General features: G+C 38.8%; 1 protein-coding gene across 50 annotated transcripts in view; it reads right to left on the bottom strand.

Annotated features, from left to right (window-relative positions):
- The window catches only part of RBFOX1 (RNA binding fox-1 homolog 1), a 1,139,646-nt gene that overhangs the window by 129,681 nt on the left and 985,441 nt on the right, over positions 1-24,524 (bottom strand). The window contains exon 1 of one of the 50 annotated variants that reach the window (XM_064390407.1): positions 673-883. The exons of 46 other annotated variants lie outside the window; for them this stretch is intronic. In XM_064390407.1, coding sequence (XP_064246477.1) covers positions 673-705 — 33 coding nt within the window. In that variant the 5' untranslated portion in view covers positions 706-883. Of the gene's footprint in view, positions 1-672; positions 884-24,524 lie in introns of those variants that run through there. 3 more of the 50 variants (XM_064390406.1, XM_064390402.1, XM_064390396.1) reach the window with 3 other exon arrangements.

The following is a 24,524-nucleotide window of genomic DNA, read 5'->3' as shown; positions in this document are numbered from 1 at the left end:
AAGGATTCTGACGTAGGTAAGTGAAGGTTCTCCTATTTCATCCATATTACCCCATCTGAAGAAAAGCTTAGAATTTAAACTGCTCCTACTATCTCAGATGACTTTTCAGCATCTCCTCCTCTGAAGAGATTTCATAATTAAGAAATGTATAAAAAGTGTCAAAACATAATAAGGCAAGCATGCTATGTTTGTACACAAAGGAGAGAGCACAGAAAACATTTCTTATACAGTGTTTCTTTTTCTTAAAAACACATTTACAGCATTACAATGTATTCAATGAAAACCTTTCTGCCTGCCTGCATTTTGAAGTCGAACTCACAGTTTATTGTTTGTTTTGCTCTATTTTCCGTTTGGTGCATTTTGTTTCTTTGGCAAGAGATATTTCACATTTACAGAAAGCCTCCTGTACTGTAGTTAAATGAGCCAAACTGCATCGTATCCTTAGGGCACAGAAACAAAGAAGAAAAATGCAACATTTCTCTGCAAACCTGCTGGTTCTAAGGGCTCATTTACATCTATCAAAAACGTGATTCCCCATAGCTTGCCCTCCTTCAGATTTAAGCATCAAAACATGCCTTAGAAGACTTGCATGCAGTGCTGCAGCTGCTTATAAGAACTGCCCTGGCTTGACTAAAAACCAAGAGTTTCGAGTGAAAATAAAAGTGAAAATACCTGCTGTACCATGGTGCTGCCTCTATTCTCCATAAACTTAGCAGCTGCTGTGCTCCCAGGCCATGCAGCATCTGCCCAAAAGGAGCATCAGTGCTGGCTGGGGGCTGTGAGCCGTGCAGCGTGTGCAGGGTGAGGCAGCTCGGGGTGCTGAGGGAGGGGGAGCCCGTGCAGGGCTCGCTGACCTCCCCCTCGACATCGGAGTGCTCCCAAAACCTGATCCAGATGGGGCTCCTGCAGCGGGGGCCGCGCCCCATCAATCACAGCAGGCCACTCCTCTGGCTCCTGGAGTGCACCACTGAGCAGATGATTGCACGGAGAAGGAGGAAAAAAAACAGCTTGACTACATTAATAGCTGTTTAAAAAACATTGGAAATGCTACTGTGGAAGTTGCCGGAAGCTGAAGTTTTTGTTTTAAAATTAACACGGCTGTATTGAGAGACCCAAAACACCCTGAACTTCCTGGGCTCTGGATTTGTGATAGCTACGATGTCCCGTTACACATGTGCATTTCCATGGGATTAATTCCTCCTCCATGTGGCACAGTTAATACCAATAAGGTTCTGATTTTAAAATTGCTGAACGCCACAAGCAAACCGCCGATACTGAACTAGCCTGGTTTAGATTAAATCTACTTTATCCTTCCATTCAAATGAAATATTGTTTCCTTTTTTGTTTCATGTCATGACAACCCTCTCGCTTAGCAGGGGAAATATTTCAGAAGTGCTACCAAGTTTTAGTTCTGTGAGGTGCTTTAAGCAACCTAATGCTTCGCTGTTAAAGGAACTTCCCTAGATCCTCCAGAGATAGCTTCAAAATTATTGAACTTCTATCTAAAAAAATAAAGAAAATAAAAAATTTTTTTAAAAACAAAACCAAAAAAAACCCCAAACAAATAAAGAGATTTAGACAGCCCCAAAGAACATACATTTATTGCCACTCTGCTGCAGACTGCCTACAGACATCAGGGTTCAGAAGCAGGGCACACACGTAACACTGGAATTATTCTAACAAACCTTCCAATTCAATGCGGTGGGCAGAGCAACAAACAGTCATCAATTCATCATTAAACTTATATTCCAACTAAAGTATATTGGAATTCTTTAAAGTGGCAGTGTAATTCTTCCAGGTTTGTTGCTGGCACTCCCCAATTAATGATAATAAAAGCAGCCACTTCAGATTTTTCAGAAGGAATCAGACATCCAACCACACTGAACTGATAATCACAACTGACTGACTCTGCGAGCTTTCTCTGTTGTAGCTTAATTATCTGACCAGGCCACTTGACTCGCATCATTTGCTTCTGCAATCAGACAAAATGAATCTTCCAGCCACCTCTCTTTTTTGGAAGGTACAGGACAAAGACAAATTCAGCTTTCAAAAGTAAGAAAGATAATGCAGAATAACTTTTGCAGAGAGCATAGGGGGAAAAGATAACAATAAGTATGCAAAAGAGAATTTCTTTGCTACTTTAGCAGGAAAGTACCATTTTGTTTCACCCATTGCAGAGGAACGTTTACTTTTGGTGTTTTTTACATATAAAATACTGTATTCCAATAAAAGTCTGTGCTTTTGCTACAGCTGCATGTGTGTTTGTTAATGACATGTTCACTCTGTGTCAGTGCCTGGGGTATGGAAAGGAATTTCAGCAACTGAAACCTCCTGACAGCCTGCAAAGGACATTTACTTACATTTCACTGAAAGCAGCAAACTACTTGCCAAAACTTAGCCTGAATTCACATAATACATGGACACACCACTACACATGAGAAAGCCTTCCCTCCAACACCTCCACTCCTTCCAGCTGCTGAAACTTTCAACTGACTTTTTTGACACTGTCATTTATTACCAGAGCTTTCATTATCCTACATGGCAAATCTTTATCCTGCTATTTCCAGTGGCCCAAGTGGGCATGACTGACTCTGCCACGCTGATTTTTTGGTTCCACATTAACATCTAAATCCTTCTTTTTAAGTTTTCTGCCTCTCCCTCACTTTCTCAACTCTGACCCTTAAGGTCTTCCCAACTGCAGCTCAACCTTGTATTCCACCATATTTCTCTTGGAAAAAATTTTACATCACATTTGGAAAACAACTCTCCAAAATGGCCTTAAGAGCAAGACACTGAAGAACTCAGCTATAATGACAAATGATTCTTAAAATTTCCTGTAAAAAGTGTTAAGTATAAAAGGATCCCATCATTTTCCACAAGTAAGCAGAGGAAACTCCACCTCATTTATCTTACACCTTTACTAGAGCATACTGAGAATGATGCAGCATCCTTGTACCCAAACAGCAAGAAAAGAGGGCAAAAATAAAGGGTTGGATTATTAATATAAAAGGTGCATGAAAAGCCATCTGGAATACAGGATTTTAAAGGGGGTAGCAGCCAACCTTTAAAAATTTAACTCAGCTATGATTTCCAGCCCTTGGGCAGCAAGACCAGACCCAACACTGTTGAACTGATCTTCACAAAAGACATATGTGAAGTGTCAGAATGCAAATTCCCCCAGGACAGCAAACAGGGAGCAGTTATGGGGCTCTGCAGAAGCTACAGGAGGGGGCTGACAAGAACCTGGCCAAGTCCTGCTCTTGGGACAGGATAATCCCTCACACTGGCCCAGGCCCTGCCTGCCTGGCCAGAGAGCAGCCCTGCAGCAAAGGCTGAGTCCTGGTGAGCAGAGCTGGGTCCAAAGCAGTGCTCTGCCTTCCAGGCAGCAAATGTGAACTGCTCTGCAGGCTGCATTAGCAAAGGGTGGTCAGTGGGGTGAGGAAAGGGATCATTCCTCCCTGCACAGCACTTGGGAGAGCATCTGGAGCACCAGTGTGGAGTGCCTCAGGACAGGAGATGTGTTTAGGAGTTCAGTGGTGGGTTGCCAGAGCAGCTGCAGGGCTGGAGCACATGACAGAGGCTGAGGCAGCTGCTTCAGCATCGCCTGCAGAAGGGAGGACTCAGACACTTAATTGCATCTTCTTCCACTTAACCAAAGGTTACAGGGACAGAACCCTCAGGTACAGAGCGACAGAACAAGGAGCAACAGCTAAAAGTTGCCAAAAGGGAAATTCTGGTTAGCTCCAAAGAATAGGATAATGAATATAAGGGAAGTTAAGCACAGGAAAATGCTGCTCAGAGAGGTTATGGCATCCTGGAGACTTTCAAACCTGAGCTGTAAAAGCCCCTGAGCCATCTAATCTGTGTTGTTACCCCTGATTTAAAAGGGATATTGGGATTAGATGGCTTCTGAAGTTCCCTTTTAATCTGAATCATTCTGTGATTCCATGTGGTTTCAACAGTAGCCGAATAGCTTCAAAATGGATTTTATACTTTTATCCTATTTGATGTCTTTCTTCATAAAAGATTTGCTGAGCAGGAAGAGACTAGTTACAACTTCCAGCCTATTTCCGTCCTCAAGAAACAATGTCTCAGTTCTCTGAGACGTATTTGCAATGTTTCCTCAGAAAAATATGTTTGCATTTGTTTAATCCACAGCCAGAGCAGTATGGAAGTGGCAATTCTTACAGTGCAGGCAAGACGAGTTTCACAAATGATTTAATTTAGTGCTGTGAACTATGACACGTTTTCATTTTCTGCCAAACCTTACCCTTCTCAGCATATGTAGAGGAACACTGCCTTACATCTCCATAGAAAGGAGTAGTTTTCTCTACCTTCTGCATGACCTCTAAAATAGCAACTACAGCCTATAAGTTCTCTGATTTCATCCTCATTTTTATTTCTGAAATAAATTTTATTTCAAATATTAATTTATTGAAAACCACTGCCACCTTTTAAAGCTGGATTGTAACAAAACTAGTACATCCATTTTATTTTTCTAATAAAGTGATTTAAAAAAAAAAAAACATTTTTAGATTTTTTTTTCTTTACTGCAACACTGAAGATATGGGACATACTAACCCAGGTGACAAACCATGCTTATGCAGCAAGACTGTCTGGTGCAGACACAACCCTGCATTGTGCTTTGTAACCCATTCTTCTGGATTCCACTGAGACAGTTCCTGCCTTGTAACCCATGAACAGGCATAGGTATTTCCAGAATTTGAGTCAAAAAACTTCTCTAAATGACACCTCACTGGTAAAGGATTGAACTCTGCAAAGGTTTGGAGTCTGCAGAGAAAATTGAGCACATTCAAATCTAAAACCAGCTGCAGGTAAATGGTTTTTAACAGATTATTTCTAAAAAATCTGATAAGTTCTTATAACATAGCTAAAATTATGCATTCAAGATTTGTTGTCAGTAGAATTCAACACCTCAATTCCAGTTTACTCCAAAAAAAAACTGACTAATTTTTTCAGGAGACCGGGACTGAAGGCAGCTGATTCTTAAAAGTCTTTAATGGAGCAATTGAATCTCATTGATATTAACAATTGTCACCAAATTATTCCCATTTTAGAGATGCCACCTCATCTGGCGTTTCAGTTGGCTTTGCTATGGACACAGCATAGAGCCAAATATTCACCCAATCCTCAGCCGCAGAATGTGGTGAACCTACAGCCACGTGCTGAAAAAAACATTCTTGAGAGCCATTTGTGCCAGAGAGAAACGGGATCAGAGTTTCATGCTACCTAATTAGTGATCAGTGATATATAAACTAAATACTGGGCAGGATGAGTGAAGAGTGCCACAAGGATTATACACAGAACAAGAACACGGGACTGGAGAACTTTGCAGAACTTTATGTGCTTCACAAAGGCACTGGTGAAGTGGCTGCACCAGAGTGAGCAGAGCCACCTGCCAAGCCTAAGGGCAGCAGCACTCAGTGGAGGTGGAAGTGCCAATGTCACCTCTCTAAACTGGACACTTTAAAGCGACCTCTTTTAACCAGAGGCACAATCTTTCACTGCTGAGCTCTGATGGAGCCTCAGAAAAGAAAGGGGACATTTCTCTTCATAATCCCTCACAGTGAATAATTTCCTAGGGCAGCACCACAATTCATCCATCACGTGTGATACAGGTCCCAGCCTCAGTACCACAAATGGGAGATCATTACTTGACTCACCTGAAATAAAACACGGAACACAGTCAGCTAGTGAGGGAAATGAGAATGCAGTGCCATAAGCTGCCTTGAGCAGCAAAGCTGACAGATCATCCCTGCTCAGCTATTTGGATACAGGGTGGTTTTGAAAGCCAGAATGAGCCGGGTTAAACAATTCCTGCACAGCTATGCCAAATGATCACACGCAATCTGGTTTGGTTTGTTTTACTTTGCTTAAACCAAGTAAATTTAAGAGTTTCATTTATGTGGTAAGCTCCATAAAGACAATGACATGACTGACTTTGGGAATTTGGAGGAAGACCAGGAAAGTCAGCAGCAGAGTTATAAAACTGGGCTTCAGAAAAAGAGACTTCAGCATATCCAGGGAAACGTTATGAATCCCTAAGGTTTACCCAGGAGAGAAAATAGTCCAAGGTAGCTGCCTGATTGAGATGTTGATTAAAGAGAATTTCTGCACACAGGAACAAACTGTTCATTAGGAAAGAAGATACTTAGCAGGCTTACATGGCTATGAAGAAGGTTAATGAAGACAGACAGAAAATGTGAGTTTACAAGTGATGGAGTCAAGGCTTGGCAACAAAAGAGAACCACAGAAGTATCGCTCAGGTACTTGAGGACAAAAATGGGAAGGTTTTTTAGTCCAGCCTAGCTAGAAGTAAGACATTCTTAATTCAAAGATGTTAAGGGTGACAAGAAAGGCTCTTTCCAGAAAAAAAGAAAAAAAAATCTGGACATTAACTATTTAACATTGCTTTCAAAGAATTTCTGTTTCCAGTCTCTGTTTAACATTAAGAGTTCCACCATTTTGTTATTTACAATGGAACATGGATGACCTGAGCTGCAATGACCAGCTACCAGAGCAATGCCATCTTGTTTAACGCCAGTTAAAGCAGCACTCATTTTTTTGGCATTGAAATTAAATGATGGAACATGATCGCTGATGTTATTTACTCCTAAGATTAAAATGACAATCAAAATATCATTGGGCACAAGGAACAGACAGCTTGGCTTCCTGCCTCAGCCACACTTTGCTATGCTTGTTTATCACCGAGATCATTTGCATACTTCAGTGGATGTTTATGTTAAGATGCTGTTGTAGCATTACCAAGGAACTGTTTATCCAACAGTGTTTGTCATCAGCAACCTAAGCCACAGTACTGAAGGAAGGTAAAGACCTTCTCAACGAGGAGACAAAAAAGGCACTAAGATGTGTTTATGCAAAGCAAAATACATTTCTAAGCAGTGCTGAATGTCAAAACCGACTACAACAAACAAAAATCTATTAATAGTGTGTTACAAGGAATCTCCAGTTATGAAGCTAATGAACAAAATCATTTAATGGTTCCTAGAGCAAAGGGAAGACTTTTACTGACTATACTGACTGGCAAGTTGTATGTTAAATCTCTAAAAAGCTTCTGGTACTATTAAAGGAATAGCCCAGTACCTTCATTTCCACAGTCCCCCAGAATAGTGACTAAAACTGGTCTCAAGTCTATATGGCCTCTCCCTGCACATCTCCTTTGGAGATTTATTTTACTACTAGACCTTCTTCACAAGACAGAACATACTCATATGACAGTAAATCTTGCTGCAAAGCCGGTCTCTGCCTGTGCTACAGGTGCTTACCCGTGGTAGACTTTAAAAAAAAAAAAATTGTTGGAACAATAGAGGATTTTAAAATAGCGTATATTGTGGGACTGGATGAAAATTACCTTTCCTGGTTTATGGTTTTATTTTGTAAGGAAGGGGTGGTGGAAGGAGAGGTATTTCCAAAACTGAAGCAGCACTGAGAAAAGCTCTGGCATGTCAAGCAGAAGCATATGGCTAATCTACAGCAAGCACATCCAACAGCGTTTGTGTTTGCACAGTGCAGGGGCCTGGACAGCAGCCACAGCATCCACGCTCCAGAATTAGTGAAAATACACACACCACTTCTGGGAGAGAAAAGTTATAGCCTGGAAACTGTTTCTAATCAATGGGAACTGGCTGGCTTTTATAGTAGAAGATTAGATTAAATAAGATAGCAAAAATATTGAAGCAGTTCTGCGTTTGCTGAGTGCGCACCCGGTGAGATGGAGAACACAGCAAATGCATTTGCATTTCAGCTGCAGAAGAAATTCTGATTAGATGCTGCTACGCAGGAATTGATAGTGAGTAGGTATTCAATCAGAGAAGTGGTTTTCTTTTAAATATTACAATCACATGGTACAGTACATCACTTGTGTCAAGTTAAATTTAATCATATCAGTGTACTTAAAGGAAAAAAGTTGAATACCTGCTCATATGCCCATGCCAAGAGGGATTATATGAGACTTTATGAAGCCTTTTCCTTTTATTTAATATTCTGATAGCCGTATAGAACAATTTTGCTATGTATTATACCCTCAAACTGATCTATTCCACTGTCATTTTAATGCACAGCAAATATGCCTGAACTCATGGTGACAGCATTGTGTGTCCTGCCAATTACTGACATTCTCCCGTGCAACAGCAAAGGCATTTTCCTTGGAACAGCAATTAGTTTTAATTTTAAGTGTTGCTAATTTTCCTGAGAGTAAAGCAATATCATCATCTGCTTTTAAAAGTGTTAGGAACACATTTTAAAAGAAACCATAACCTATGTGCTCACTAATGCTTGCTGATTTTTCCTCAGATTTAGAATCAGTGATGTGAAGGACTGTGTTCTGGAAAAGGTGTCTGGATAGGTTTTTATTGAAATGCACTTTTCCTACATATGTTTAATGGTTTATCTGAACAACAACCAAAAATCATCACTATATAATCCATCAGAAATATGTTTTCTGATCAGTTTTCAGCTGCCAGAGACTAAATACAACAAAAACTTTGAATGAATTGAATTCTGGGAAAGCAATAAAAACTGTTAAGTGACACATGTCAGGCATGCACTTAGGCAGACTCAGTCCACCTCAGAATATAGGAAGACTAGATGGATAAAATTCAGGATCCAAAATAGGGACCTAAAAGCACAACCCACCTCTATAATTCACTGGATCTATTTTGCCAAGCCTTTTAGTGAATTCTCCTCTCTTCTCATTCAGATCCTGATTCACTTTTCCCAATATTTTAAAGCTCCCTTTGCCCCCCTCCCTCTTCTTCATGTTGTTCTTCTTTACTACTTCCCCCTTCTACACCTGCCCACACCACTCTGAGTCTCCCCTTTAGTATTTACTGCAGCAATTGAGAGTACATTAGATAGGAAATGTTATCAGATTGACATGGGAACACATTCATTCTGCCTGAGTTACTGAGTGAAAGCAAGGCATGACCTCCACATGTATCTTAACTTTGATGCAAAATATCTCATGTAATTGGCAGCTATCCTGAACAGCATCAGGCTACAGGACTGGCATACTTAAAGTACTTTTTTATCTGCTCTCATTTATTTCAGATGCCATTGTAGCTAATTGATCCAGGATTTGGAGGATGAAAATATATTTTGGAACTTGACACAGCATTGGAAATATCCATTTGTTGGTCTTGATGAAAGGATAAGTATATTAACCTATACTTACATAGTATATCTATAAATGCATCTTTATTGTGTAAATAACCACAAAGGGTTCACTGCTGCTTGGTTGGCTTCATGTATTAACAAAAACATACCATGTTTAAAATACATTCCTAAATTATATAGCTATTAATATCTCCTCTGCCAACAGTTCTAAAGAATAGTAGAAAAAAAGTCAGCTAGTTTCAGTTAATAAAAGGTCAAAATGGAAATTTAAATCCTCCACTAAAGAGGTCTGCAGTGACTAACAGCATCAATTAAGCAAAGCAATGCACATTAAATTAATGTTACACACACATATATGTGTTCCTGGTATCAAACTAAGAACCAAATTCAGTGGAGACTTATGAAGCGTACTAAATTGATCTGAACATGTTGTTTGTTAATAAGGATTATGAAATAAAATTTTCAAATCATTGTTTTAACTTCATTTTAGTAACACAGATTGAACACCAGTTAAACAACCAGAATTCAAGGTCTCTCACACGCTTCAGAAGCAAGCAAATTACGATATAAAATATTTCCAATTAAACAGAGAATATGACATCAATTCAAACAATTCAAGCAGTGCACATTGTAAATGCCTCTATTGCTCTATGCAGAAAAGTGAGAGCAAGGGTGAAGCTACCCTGGTTTTAATCCCATTTTCTCCCTTTCTTAGTTTTTGACAATTTAAACTATTTTTGTTTCAATTTCTTACAAACATAAACCAGAAATTTAAGACCATAGTTTGCTGCTAGAATTTTCTTGTTAACATCTTACATCCTGTGAATCTGAAAGAGCAACCTGATTGCACCTTTGCAGTTAAAATAACTGTTAAAATAAATAAACAAAGTGGCAAGATTCTACACACCCTGAGCCACAGAGCCCACCTGAATGGGGGTTCCCATTACCTTAGGTGAAAAGAGTTTTAACAGAATTACACAAAACAAAAAGGCAAATTATTTCAAACTAAAAGCAGAGCATTCAAGAGTCAGTGCAGAAGCTCAGAGGAAGTAAGCTTTCCCTTCAGCAATGCAAATTTCTGATGCCAACAAACTCCACAACAGTGTAACTTGGAGGTCTGCAAGTTTTGAAAATAATCTCTGGTTGTTGTGGGTTTTTTTTTGTTGCTGTTGGTTTTTTTGGATTTTTTGTTTGTTTTTTTAGAATAGTTTCAGGCAAGTTTTATTGAAAAAATACCCATGGTTCTTTCCCAAATAACACTGGGTTTTGAAATACAAATTACTTAAGTATTAGACAGGAATAATTAATCCATCCTAACAAAACCCTCTACAACTGTATCTGCCAGGTATGCACCATTAGTCAGCTCTATGCTAACTGCAACCTCAAAAAAAACTCCCATGGAATTTAGATGAAAACTAGCTTTTATATATGCTTTCAAGAGAAAAAAGAAAAAATATCTGCCATAAATAAAAAAGTAATCAGAAAGGGGTGAAGATACTTCGAAGTATGTGTATTACCATTTTGCATTCCAGTCTATTCAATCCAGCTCAATTCAGAACAGGTCTCTGAAAACCAGCAGTAGAAGAGATACCAATATTCATAAATAATTATCTAGAACTAATCTCTTTTTTCATGTATGAAACTTCTACTTCCCAGAAAAGTTTATTATGCAGGATTACCTCTGACAACCAAGCTGCCTCTCTAAAGAAAGTACAATTTTCTCAGTGACCATGGAAGAGGAATTTTAGATGTTTTCAAGAAAGTAACCAGACCGAGCAGACACGGAGAGCTGGGTTTCAAACAAGGAAATCTTTTCCCTTGAACGAGCTCACCAGGATTAGAAATTCAGTAGAATCCAAACTTTTACATTCAAAGAGAACCCCAAATTTTTACACTCTGTTGTAAATGGCAAAAGCCCTGAAGCTATTTGGCAGCAACAGGGAGATTTGCACAGACTGCACAAGGTGAATTTCACTTTTAGGTGATAAGTGTGGCCCATGAAGACACTCAGCTGAATGTATTTTTCATTTCATGTATCAGTGGTTTTTCTTTGCAGAAATTGTTCCATCTTTTTAACTCTAAGGCCCAGATCTGAGCAAGAACAGTGCAGCAGAAGCACAGTTATGATGCAGCAAGACTAATCTATTTCCCGAGACACTGGTAGATCAGATTTTGGGATGTGGACAGTTTTTATCAATATACTGCACTTCGCAGTCAGATGATCATCAAGGAAACAACAGTGCCCAACATGTCACCCTCTGCAAGGTCAGAGGAAATTTGGAAGCTCCTTACATGTATCTGCACAAGCTGGTTTGGCTTTTTGGACCGTAAAAATGGTTCAGTGAATGCAACCCAGTTCTCCACTGAAATAGGCAAATTCTGGTAATATTTATTATTATTATTCTGGTAATAGTTATTCTGTCTCAACCAGGAGACTGTGAGCATCCAGCTGGAGCTTCTTGAAGTTCCACAGTCATTCCTGCAATGATCTGTATGGGCACTCCCTCCATTGAACAGCAGACTTGTGGAAAACAAGCAAGGGAAGGACAGCTAAGAGTTCTAGTAATAAGGATAAAAATATGTCTATCTGTTTAAGAAAATCCTGACCAATTTATTTTACCTCTATGAATCTAAAAAATAAATAAAATAAAAGCTCTACAGCCATTCCTCATAGCAGCCACTACCTGACACGATCATTTTAACACAACAACTGAGATAAATAGAAGAGGGAATTGGCAGGACAGATAGTGGGTGTAGGATACGTATTTTCAAGGCAAAAAAAGATAAAGGTATTACAAACACCAGCATTTACATGGGGAGTCACATCACCCGCCATAAAGCCGTGATTTAATAGGTTGCTTAAGAGCTAGGAGAGCTCTCCAGCCTAGCCCCAGCCCATTTAGCACATTAGCTTGTCCTAATGGGGAGCTCTGATCCAGAAACGCTCAGCACCTCTGCCTGCGGGTATTGCCACACAATGCAAATGAAGTTGTAAAGAGAAATCAACTCATCAATCACAATCACAAGGGGACACTGGGCAATGCGAAAGGATTAGTGTTCAGCCCTGCTCAGGTCTTTCCTAGCGCCACTCTGCTTTAATTAAATACCACCTCGAGTGCTTCATTACCAGCAGAAATCTCAGCATTGAAGGCTGGCATGCTGCAATCAAAGTGCTGCAGCTAATTAGAAATGAGAAAGAGAAACATGTTCATTAAAAAGTGTGGGATTCCCCTACCAGAAATGACCTACAACTCGAAATAAAAACTTGCCTTTCTGTGGATATAGAATAATATGTTAAATAGCTTTTATTAAGGTGAAATCTTTAACTTTGAACCACACTCCTGCTATTGTCTTTCTTACATAAAGGCAGATTTAGCTGTATCCACCAGACCATTGTTAGAATTTAAAAGATTCTGGGCTTATGGTTAACTGATAAGAGCCTTAATTCCTCTTCTTCTAACATTTGATACACTAATTTAAATTTTTTCAGACTTGGCACACTCAAGGGCTTTTTGCCTTACTTCCCTGGATATACATAAGCTAGTCATTACTATTTATGAAGGCGATGAAAGGAAACATTAAACAGTCAAAGAAATATAAATCTTAGATTCTAACACAGAGAGTGCAACAGCAGGATTAAAAACAAAACAAAATGAAACAAAAACCTGAAGCAAATACAAAGACATTTGCAATTCAAAGCAATACAATATAGTGGAAAAGCAGTTTTCTCTTCCACTTGACTGCCAAGTGACCTGACTCAGGATTTTATGGCTTTTCCCAGGAACAAGCTGAGAATATCTGTAGCATCCAAAACCTAGCAAAGAAATCACATTATCATGAGCAAAAGCAAGGAGGAGACAGAACTGATTTGAGTGATAAACTAAATGTTTTCCTAATTTTTGGCAATGATAAGATGGAAATAGAAAATTCCTTTTGGCCAGTACCTTATTAGATAAATTTATCTTTAAGGAAAAGACCTGAATAAGGCCTGTACATGGCTTACATCCCACTCAGCTAATTAGGGAGAGGTTTTCTTGCTCAGTTTTGTGTATCACACTTATTTTTAATGTCTGATTTAGGTGATTTCCAAATGCAAATAACACCTCATATATTATCAATCAAAAAATCCTGTAGCTTTTTGAATAACCCATACATTGTTGTTTGAATAAGGTCCAGAAAGTTCAACTTAAACTTAGCCTGAATTTAATTTTTCAACTATCAGCCAAATGCTAAACACTAATGAAAATACTCTTACTTCCAAGGGAAACAGATGGCTTTAAATAGTTACTTATTTCAACATATGGAAACCAATCACTGAACTATGAAGAATCAAACAGCAAACTCTATCATTATTAATTTTGACTAATAAGAAAAAATAGAAGAAAAAGATGACACATAAAAGAATCCAGCTTCTAAACTAAAGTCTGCTTTAGTTTAAATTGCAACAGAGCAAGGAAGCTATTAAAAAATATTTGTTTGAGCTGCAATGTTAGATTCTGGATTAGGTTGTTTTTTTTTTAAAAAATATAAATTAAAAAAAGATCATTTTTTGTAGAAAATAATGATTTGTGATGATATTTTTACATTCATCTATCACCAAATAGCCCCTAGGATTATAAATTCCCCTGTACAGAGTTCTCCCACTGTGAGCAGGCATTGAGGAGCTCCTGGAGCTCACTCTGAACCAAAACTGCTCCCCAAACGGGACACAAAAAGCATTTTCAAAGAAAAAAAAAAAAAAGATTGGTAACAGATTTCATGAGAAGGCAGCACAGGAACCCCAGCGCAGGGAGCAGTGAAGGTGTGGAGGAGCTGCACGGCCAGCCCTGGGACTGGCCAACAGAGCAGAGCTCCCTCTTCTAATCTGGAAAGCAAATTAAAGCTGTGTTAAAGTGCAAATCAAGCCACAACCAGCCCTGCTGCTCCTGAGAAAAGCATCCTCACCAGCAATGGAATGATGGCTGATGCTTCGGAAAAGCATTAAGAGCAAATCAATCTTACCCTGGTCTTATCATTGCAGTTTTCTTCAGTCAAGGATGGAGAGGTTTGCCAGCTAAATCTGTGTCATTTTTTTGACTTAAATAGAATATAGCTTAAGTGAATTAAACTAGTTTATTCTGCCATTTCAGGCAGCTGGCAACTTTTCTAAAGCTGCAGCAAAACTTCGCCATTTTTGCTTAATTTTTTTCTTTTTCTTCTATCAGCTTATATAACAATATCCTTTAAAGGTACCCCTACGTTATCCTCAGCTGGTGGGCAGAATTGTGCTGTCTTTAGAATAGTTTTTAGGAGTCTATTTCTTAAAAAGAAAGAGAAGCTGCTTAGGCGTTCCATGATTTCTGTGCAGAACATTCCCTATGTGGGAGTGCCTCATCTGCATAGCGGCATGTGGGTAGGGTTTGGACAAGCACACTGAAGGATGTGACAATCAAAGACAGATATGTGGGAAATCTCTTTTAAATGTAAAAAGACCTCACCCAGCTTTCACTAAATTAAGTAAACATAATTTCCAAAGGAGGAATGAATGCATAAACTATCGTGAGGTAAAAATGGGCTCTGAGCATTGCAATTCTGTTGTATACTAAAATACACCCAAGAAAAATTTCTTATTCTGTCCTAGGTCTAACACAGCAAAAAATCAGTGAGAAATGGAATTTTGATCAATGTTAAAAATTTGCATGTGATTTTCTCCAGCTAATGACATGCAGAACAAGTTATAGCTGATTTTTGCACTGACATTCTGTCAATGTAATAATAGATCCCTCTTTTGACGTAACTTGACTGCCATTAGCATTCTAAATATAGTGAACTGTTTTGTTAATATCTCCTCAGAAAAATGAAGGAAAAATGTAAAACAGAAGGCAACCTGGGCCAGTTTCTTGTGCACAGAACACATTTCTAATGCACTGCTCTCCAGAAATGTGTAAATCCAGCTCCTTACCAGCCTGGTAGAACAAATCTCAGTTTGGTTCAAACTGAGATTTCTGGCCTGCAAAAAATTCCTCTGCATAAGCCAACATGAAAGCTTGCTTTTTTTTCCTAAAAAGAGGTGTTTTGAAGCAGTCCATGGAGCTGCCTTCTTCCTTGAAAACTGAGCTCTTGCAGTTTTCATGGATTCCCAGCCTGCTCCACTCTGCTGTGGTGTATTTGCTGAGGAGGTTTTGGGCAGGGACAGGAACTGGGACTGTGCCAGCCCTGCCACTGCACCCTGGGCACAGCAGTGCCAGCAAAGCAGCACCAGCTCCTGCCTCCTCTGCTGACCCACATCCCCTGCATCCTGTACAGCACAAACCACCTGGGCTCCAGCTCCTCTGGGAAACAGTGAATCTGCACCCTCGGGTCCCTGAATCCTACATTTAGCAAACCATTCCTGCTACCAAAGCAACTACCATTCACTCCCTGTCAATTTTTTAATTAACAATGGGGGTTTGTGTATTTCTTGTGGTTCCTTTGTGGTGTTGTCCTAACTCCAATAATAAAGACTTGCACAACTCTGAAATAATTTGACTAAAATGAACATGTTAGCATAACTTGGGAAGCTCCTTTCCTGCAAACATGAGCCTCAGCTTTCAAATGACCCTAAACAAGATCTATGGTAAAACCTCTTTATTTTGTAGATCAGACACTGGCTAGGCCATCCTAAAATACAGAAACATTTCTGTCTCCTCATTAATATGTGCCAGAGTAATGTTTGTAGGTAACTTCATTCACAAAAGAGGCAATAAGTAAACAATAACCTAAACCAGTGTGTTCTATGTTACTAAACAGTTCCATACATTTTCATACATACTTGGTATGTCGCTGTTACATGAAAGATGCACAACTTCAGTTCAATATTAGATAAATGAATGTAAAACAATTGTTATTTTAACTTACCACGTTCTAAAAATAAAATATAATGGAAAAAAGCAGGGGAATGAAATGTTAAAAATAACTGGCAATCTGGACTACCTAAAGTGACCAACCTGTTCTACTTCTTATTATTACTATCTCACAAAAAATTCACAGCCAGGTAAAACAAACAAACCAACCCACCTCAAACTCAAACAACCTTCCTAGAATATTTTAAAAAACTCTCAGAGCTGTGGTCAGATGGCATTTCCCAAATTAACCTGGAGGTGCTGAAGACCTCTTACATGTTTTTTTTTTTCTCTCTGCTGAGCAATGCCAGCACGAATTCAAGCCCAGTGTGACCCTGCCATCTTTTAAGTGCCAAGACAACTCAGAAGATTCAATGCAAAATAAATAAATAAATAATGCTTCACATTTCCCTCTGAGCAGCTTAAGACTCAGACTTTGTCTTGGTGCAGATGAGCACTCACACCTCTCTCTGCCAGCCCTGCTGTAAACACAGACTGCTGCACTTCAGCCAGCCTAGATGTTTACAGAGTGAGCTTCAGCTGCCTGTTCTGATCATTTCATTTTATGCCATTCCATGGTCATTAACATCCAGGTTTAGCAGAGAAGCTGTTTAATTGTTCAGTCAATTAATGGATTTCAATTTACTGTTATGTCAGTGGCATTAGGAATTCCTACTGCCTAGTCCATACAACAGAAAATTAAAAATAAAAAAGATGCTCACTTCACAGTCATGAGAGATGTACAACTGCAGCATCAAGTGATTCATACCAATGACATAGAAAAAACATGGAGACCTCTGTGGAGTTCAAATCTAAAATAGGTTTGGGCAAAATAAAACCTGAGTCTGGAAGAGGCACTGCATGTATCTGCTACAGCTGCTCAAACAGGCAGATGTCTGAATTTTGTAGCAGATTAAACAACATGACTGTGGTGTATTGTTAAAGATCAAACCCACCTGCCTTTTTTATGCAGAAGCAACATGAAAGGCTCCATCTCAAAGGCAGTCCCTGCATGCTAACCCCGACCTGATGCAGCAGTTTGGCTGCCAATCTGCCTTCCTGTACCTGCAGCAGGCCAGAGGGGAGTCAGGAAAGAGAACTCCACTAGATCGAAGAGAAAGGGCTCACCTGTTTGTTTATTATAAATTATTGACTGGGAATTTGGTCTCTATTTGTTCAGAGACTTGAAATTTTGCCTTTAAAACACCTGCTGTAAGAACATCCACCCCAATAATGACTCAGTTGACATTTCTTACACATGTGCCCATAAGAGCATTACAAATGTTGTGAGGAACCGTAATGAGGTAAAACCTGTGGTTCCCAGTTCAAATACTACTGTGACTATTTGGCACAAGTCTACATTATAGAATACAGAAAGAAACAATGCCTCAGAAAGCAAATAAAGAGGGAGTCATTGCCACAAACTAATCTACAGCTAAATGCAAATCAACTGAAGATAAAAATAACATTACAAATGACACTAATGATTCTAAGCATCTAATATGACTGAGAGAAAAATCAGTTTTCACAAAGAGGTTCACATAGCTCCAGATAAAATGGGAATTGTAAAGATGCTGAACAGGGGTTCCACAAGAGCTTCTCTTTCTGGAAAAGGGAGGAATGCAGCACTTGATTAAAGGGTCCCAAGTGAGATCCTCAGTTTCTGCTATAAGAGAGATGCAGGGCAAGAACCACAGATAACCAGAAAATGTGCCCCAGTGCCTCCCCATAACTGAGCCCCCAAATCTAAAATTGGTATCTGCGAAAAAACCACCAAAACCAAACAATAAAGCCACACACTATTTCTCAAAGAAACAACAAAATCCATAGGGAGATACTGTGACACACCATTACTTGTCTTAGTCAACACAGTAACTTTAAATTTAAACACAAAACTTAACTCCCAAAATTTTGGGCGTTTTTCTAAGTTTTAATTTTTTATTTTATTTTTTTAAGTGTCACATCAGATCACTTCTAGTCCCTTTTGAGACTATGAGAAGAAGAGATGGTAAAACCAAGGAAATTTAGAAAGGTTACTTATTCCTGATCTCTCTTTCAGGCATGCACATGCTCCTGAGAAATAATGACAGTCAGGAACAGGAATAATCAAGGAAACCTCAACTTCTACTTTCATTTTCTTAGAAAAGTATAACTGCATCAATCCCAACACAACAACTCTAATTTAAACTCTTTTCTTACTGAACAGTTGTTTGCAGTGCCTGCATTTCATAAACAAGCACTAATGACTTACGGTACTTTGTCTACATTTTCTAAATCCTTCTTTTTCTAATCTTGTGGTTTTAAGATGGTCTGCTTAAACCTACCAGAGTAAATTATTCCAGTCCTGTGAACCCACTCAAAATATTACAGTCAAAGAATCAATCAAAGGGTTTTTTTTAAAATGACAACTACTAAGATTTTCTGTCTCCAGCACTATATGCTTTCACTAGTATTGAGTCAATTTGAGAGAACCCCTTTTGTGTGACAGATTGTGGCTGTCTGCCACACACAGATTTAAATGTGTACAGAGAGATCCTCAGCTGGTCTGCATTCTCAAAAATGCTCCTTGCAATTCAGCTCAATATTTTGATATTCCCAGAATATAGGTTTCATATTTTTAATATAAGACAATTAAACTATTTTGTTAATAGCCCAAACCCAAACAACAGGTAAGTGATAGTACACAAAGGCAAAAAAGAAGAAAGATCCAGCAACAAATAAATTCACAGTGTTTCATCACTTTTTTCAGAAATCTCTTGTGGTCTGGTCCATTTAGCACCTGCTAAACCTAAACTCCTCTTAAAAACTGTCAACAACTGAGGTATAGATTCATTTTCAGTCCTGATCCCTTGCTGGTGTAAGCACCATTCGGAAAAGAAAGTCATCCTTCTGGTCCTGCTCTAATTCACATGCACAAAAATTGGTATGGATTGGTCTCAAGCAGAAACCAAAAGAATTAAAACAAGCCCCTGCGAACTTGCCTTGCATGTAACTGCTGCCATCTTAATAAGGTGAGAGCAGCTTTGAAATCCCAGGCAGCTTCAGAAGCTGCAGCCCAGTCCCTGCCATATGGAGACAGCCTGGAATCTGTCAAGTTCACTTAGTGAATTTTATCTTTGGGGAATCAGTCAGGCAAGCTAGATCAGAATAAACAGGCTGCTGTTGAGATCTGGAGGCTAATGCTGGTACAGACTGGACTACTGAACCACAAAAATCAGTTTTAAATAAACATGTGGCACCTAGAAAAATTAACAATAATTAAAGCTGTATAGCCACAAAAACAGCTATGTGGGATTTTTACTAGGAGAAGATGCTCTTCTCTCTTTGCCTACAGGAAATAGACAGACTTTCAATTTCTTTCCATTATTTCTAACATAGAAAGGTATAATGACAACATTTAATGCTTTATATCAGCTTTAAGTATCAATAATTGAAAATATCCCATTTAAACATTTTGCCTAATTGGACACCCTTCTTTATAACTGTTCAAGGAAACGTAACACAGTGAGCAATGTCATGTTCACACAATCTCCATGCAAGCCCAAGCTGCTGCTTCATGCTTCGATAGGAGATGAAAATCTGGGGTCTCCAAACCTATCAAATTCTGTTCTGATGGATGGGGATAAGATAGACTTTTTTGTGCTCTGGGTAAAAGCCAGAATGTTAAATGTAATCTTCTGCACATGCTTTTACTGATATTCAGCATAAAAATAAGCCTTATCCATTTTTATTAGTTGGTCTGAGCCAGAACCAATTCTTTTGATGTCACCTAGCTTATAAAATGCAGCACTATAGGCAAGGGAGGTTTTAAAATGCTTCATAGACTTTATCCATTATATTAATGGGTTTCAGATTGCAATCTGTGGAGCACTTTCTGGTGCTGATCCACAGGCAGCTGGCCAGTCACCTGGAGCTGGCTCCTCTCCTTGTTCCCCTCTGTTTATTCCCTATAAAGACAGAGCTGAAAAGGGGCAAACAAAAGATATAATGCCATTTTTAATGCTATTTTTTCTAGATAAACACTTGCAGTCCTTGCCACGTGACCATCCTGAGAGGAAAGGACTGTGCAGGTAGGAAAGACAACACAGACTGCTGGCACTGTGGACTGTACCAGACAGGAGAAGGATGAGAAAAACAAGAGAAACAATCATTTTACTATAGGAGTAATGTGATCAAACTTTAAACTGAATTGTTAAAACAGTTCATTTTTCAGCATTCCCCTGTTTTTCAGGCAACAAGCTGAATTTTCCCACATCGCCCAGCAAGATGAACTTGCCCTGACTTGATATTTTTCAGAATTATTTTTGTTTAAGAATGTACTGAGAAAAACTCTTTAGAAATGGTGTCTTGCACTAGGAAAAAAACTACTTATTTGAATACTTTAAGTGCCACTTAGGATTCATCCAGGGAATTCAAGTTATCTCTTCACATAAAGTAAACAAAGAAAGCTACCCTGACCAAGGTCACTAGGGTAGGAAAAGCTTCTGGGAACCTAATGAGTAAATCATAATTAACAAGACATCTGTATTTACCAAATTATTGTTTCAAAAGTGGTTTTATGCTAATAGCCCTTCATTTAATTTGTTTCTTATTTTCAGATATGCATTTTCTACATGTTTTAGCTGTCTTTCCCTGGCCCTATCACTTCACCTTGATGGAGAAATACAGCCACCACATGAGATTTTGGAAGTTGTGCAGACACACCAGTCAGCCAACCCAACAGAGTATTCCTTAACAGCGAAGAGATTCAACAGCTGAAATCACTTAAGCTATCAGTAATAGCTGCTATTAGATCAAGAAAATATTGGTGAGTGCATGCCCAAGCAGACAGCACATGGCAGGAGAGAGTTGCATTCAGAGCAGCACCTGAATGGGCATTTACTGCCCCAGTTCCACAAAAGGAGCCTGGGGAGAGCCAGATCAGTGTTGTACTGGCACTTCCACACCTGGGAACAGCCAGATCCCTGCTGCATTGGGGCATTCCACACCTGGGAACATCTGGATCCCTGCTGCACTGGGACTTCCTCACCTGGGAACAGCTGGATCCCTGCTCCACTGGGACATTTCACCCCTGGGAACAGCCAGATCCCTGCTCCACTGGGACATTTCACACCTGGCAAAAATGGGGCCACCTTTCCCAGCAAAAAAGCCAGACTGAGAAAGCACAAGGGAGGCAGGAGGACAGATAAAAAATGGTCAATCCTCATTGTTTGCTGAGGGGATCCACCATTGCTGCACCGTAACAATGTGGGCAGCTAAGTTTAAAATCAAATTTAAGAAACATCTGCAAGTGCCCCTAATTTTTCCTTTACCATGCAGCCTAATAAAGCCTAAGACCTAAATATTTACTATAAGTGATGATTAAAATCCTTGTTTTCCAATGAAGAAATTTCCTGCTTAAATTTAGGGTATCTCTCAGCCCAGAAGTTTTCTTTTCAAACAGATGAAATCTCTCACAGTTAATTATGTGTGCTTACTTCAGACATGAGGAACAAATTATTTCTATCTTACATATTCCATCCAAATATATATAGATCATAACATCATAATAAACGACTTCTTTGTTTCCAGTGATGACTTTTAAATAATTTTAAATATATTGTAAATAATTTTAAATATATTGTACAGTATTTTTCACTCATTCATATGAAAAAACCTCCAGATTGTAACTCTTCTTATGGATTAAAAAAAAGTATTTCCAAATTATATAGTTAGTTAGTTTTCTTAAGGGAATATTCATAGAAAATTATATACACTGGTCATAAAATCACTATAAAAGAGTGAAACTTTAGCTAGTTACCAGCAACAGCTTAAAAAATACTAAAAATAAAAACTGTATAAAAGCCATGCTTTTAGCTATCATTTCAGAACATTCTACAGAAACTAGGAGAAGCATCAGCAGCATTTCATCCCAACTTTAATAAGCAGTAAGCATTGATATCCAAATAAGTGTGTTTTGTTTAGATTTTTTTTTTTCTCACATAGAGGAGGAAGAAGCCATAAGCAGATGTTGCAGGATCTCCCATGATCATCTCATGGCAAGTTTTATGAAATGCCTCAAAGCCCCATGAGCAGGAATAAAAGCAAAAGAAGTAGTAAGACAGAGCCACATTAAAGAGAACAATTTTCCCAGAGCCTCATCCTACATCATTTATCACACCAAACACAAATCTCACACCTGTTCTTTGTAAAATAGATTTGCTCAACTCTCTGACAAACACCTGAAATCCAAGCAGTTCCAGTGGGCACACAAAATCAGTGACTCACCATTCACAATCAAGAGCTTGATGACACCTTTCATTCATAAATATTGAATCAGAACTTTTCTTTATAGAAAAAAAGCTGGAACCTTTACCCTCATCCCATCCTGCCACATTTGGGACATAATTCCTTACTGTCTCTATGCTTCACAGTAAACTCTATAAATAGGTAATGATATCTGAACTTCTTGTCATATTTATCTGACCTCAATATATCTGATTTGAAGTTCTCAATAATTCTAATTGTCACCAATTCTAACCTTAATACACTTCAATCTTAGTTCAAATTTAAGGTAGGTCATATAGGATCCTATTTCAATTCATTTGCAAAATGTGTATTCTTTTATGTACCTATGATGATAAAAAACAGGCTACAGAAGATGGGATCGTTTCATTCTTTTTGTTGTTGGACAGGATGTTCAAAGGCTCTGTCAAATATTTTTGCGGGATGTGTTTAATCCTAGAGCTCTCAGACACAGCTTGTTACCTTCTCTCCACTTCAACACAGTTTCCTGATGTATTTATGAGGCTGAGACTAAACTAGGTCTGTTTGAAAAAAAGTAAAACCTAAGAAAAAAAAAAATCCTATTTTAGCCTGGTTAGGCTGAATCCCTGTTAGCCAGTTCAAAGGTTTATGCTGTTGCAATAACCGGGACTGCAAAGAAATGCAATATATAGAACACATGTCTAAAGAGAAAGCAGCACATTAAGATTTCCTTGCAAATATTGCCAAAGTTTATAAAGATCAGATTTCAACGTGTATTTTGCCACTAAGGCACTGCAAGAAGCGGTGACTGAACGAGAGGAGCAATTTACCAGAGCCGCTGCTCTGAATGCAGCTCAGATTCTTGCTGACACGTGGTACAGCAAACTTACTGAATGATCTGAATCTGGCTCTGCCCAGGAAATGGCTCTCCCTCTTTCACACCAAACCATCAGCACTGGTGTTGGCAGGTGCTGTTAGCTCAGAAATCCAGCTGAGAGATGAACCCAAACAGCCAAGTCCCACCACTCAGACTGAGGGGAGGATGTGTGGTCCATCGTGAACCATTGCACTCGTTTGGCATTCCTGCATCCTGATAAAAACAGGGTACAGAACAGGTACTCACTTCAAATATGGGAAAGGAAGCGTGGAAAGGTTTAATGTTTTTTTTGCAAGGCCACACAGTTCCTCAGGGGCACAGGAAAGTAGGATCCAATAATAGAACTGAAATTCTCTTTTTGACATTTGACAGTACATACAAGCTACATCAGCACTCTAAATCAAACCTATGTATTCTAAATATCTAAGAATGGGATTAAAAAAGTTATTAAAACATTTAAAAACAGTCTAACTTTTGGAATGCTATTTTCAGCTTCCCAAGGTTTTTATCCATGTGGGACTCTGGCAGTTCTGAAATCCTAAATAAGGTTTATAATATATTAATTCTCATCTCAATGATCACATTGTCTAAAGGTGTGTGTCACCCACATGACAGAAATAACACTCAGGCCATCTTTATTTTACCTGTCTTCTGTAGAAAAATATGGAAATTATATATTATTTGAAGATATCTGTATTATTTACTTCACTTTAAAGAAGACCTATTCTTGATCATAAAGGCAAGGAACAAGTGAATAATTCTAGAACTTTCAGACTGTTTTGGGAACTGATCCACTGCCCTGCCTAGAACACATCCCTGTCTCTTGTCCTTGAAGAAACAAATTATACTGGTTACCTACAACATGCTTGTTGTCAGGTTACAGCTCCTAGGGTGCTCTGAAAACTGAAATTCTGCTCATTGAACTTTTCTTTCTATTTTTACATATACTCCAAACATGCTGCTCTCTCCCTCCACAGAGAAAATCTTATTTTACAAAAAGGTTAAGAACTTTCCTCAGTGAAAGCTCAGAAATACACAGCAATTTATTCACATCAGACTCTGCTCAGTACTCCTTTCCATTCAACAGCATACCTCCAGTGTGTCAACTTAAATAGTTACAGGGATTATAATAAAGTAGAACCAGGTTTAGATCCCTCAGCATAATCCTTAAAACCATATTCTGGACTGCCTGAATAAACAAATATCATCATCTGTATGAACTTCTGTGGGTTAGAATTTCAAAGCAGCAAAGTCACAGGAATGGATGGTTAAAATTTACCTCATCTGCCCCACCTCAGAACCATAAGCTACAGACAGCAGCTCAGAGTTAAAAGAGCAAAAGACGCCCTCAACCTCTATGAGTTTCTGGAAGTACCTCCACTTTA

The sequence above is a fragment of the Passer domesticus genome, chromosome 15 (assembly GCF_036417665.1).
Source record: "Passer domesticus isolate bPasDom1 chromosome 15, bPasDom1.hap1, whole genome shotgun sequence".
Classification (NCBI taxonomy): Eukaryota; Metazoa; Chordata; class Aves; order Passeriformes; family Passeridae; genus Passer; species Passer domesticus.
The sequence above is the reverse complement of the archived record's forward strand: the minus strand, read 5'-3'. Positions and strand labels throughout refer to the sequence as shown.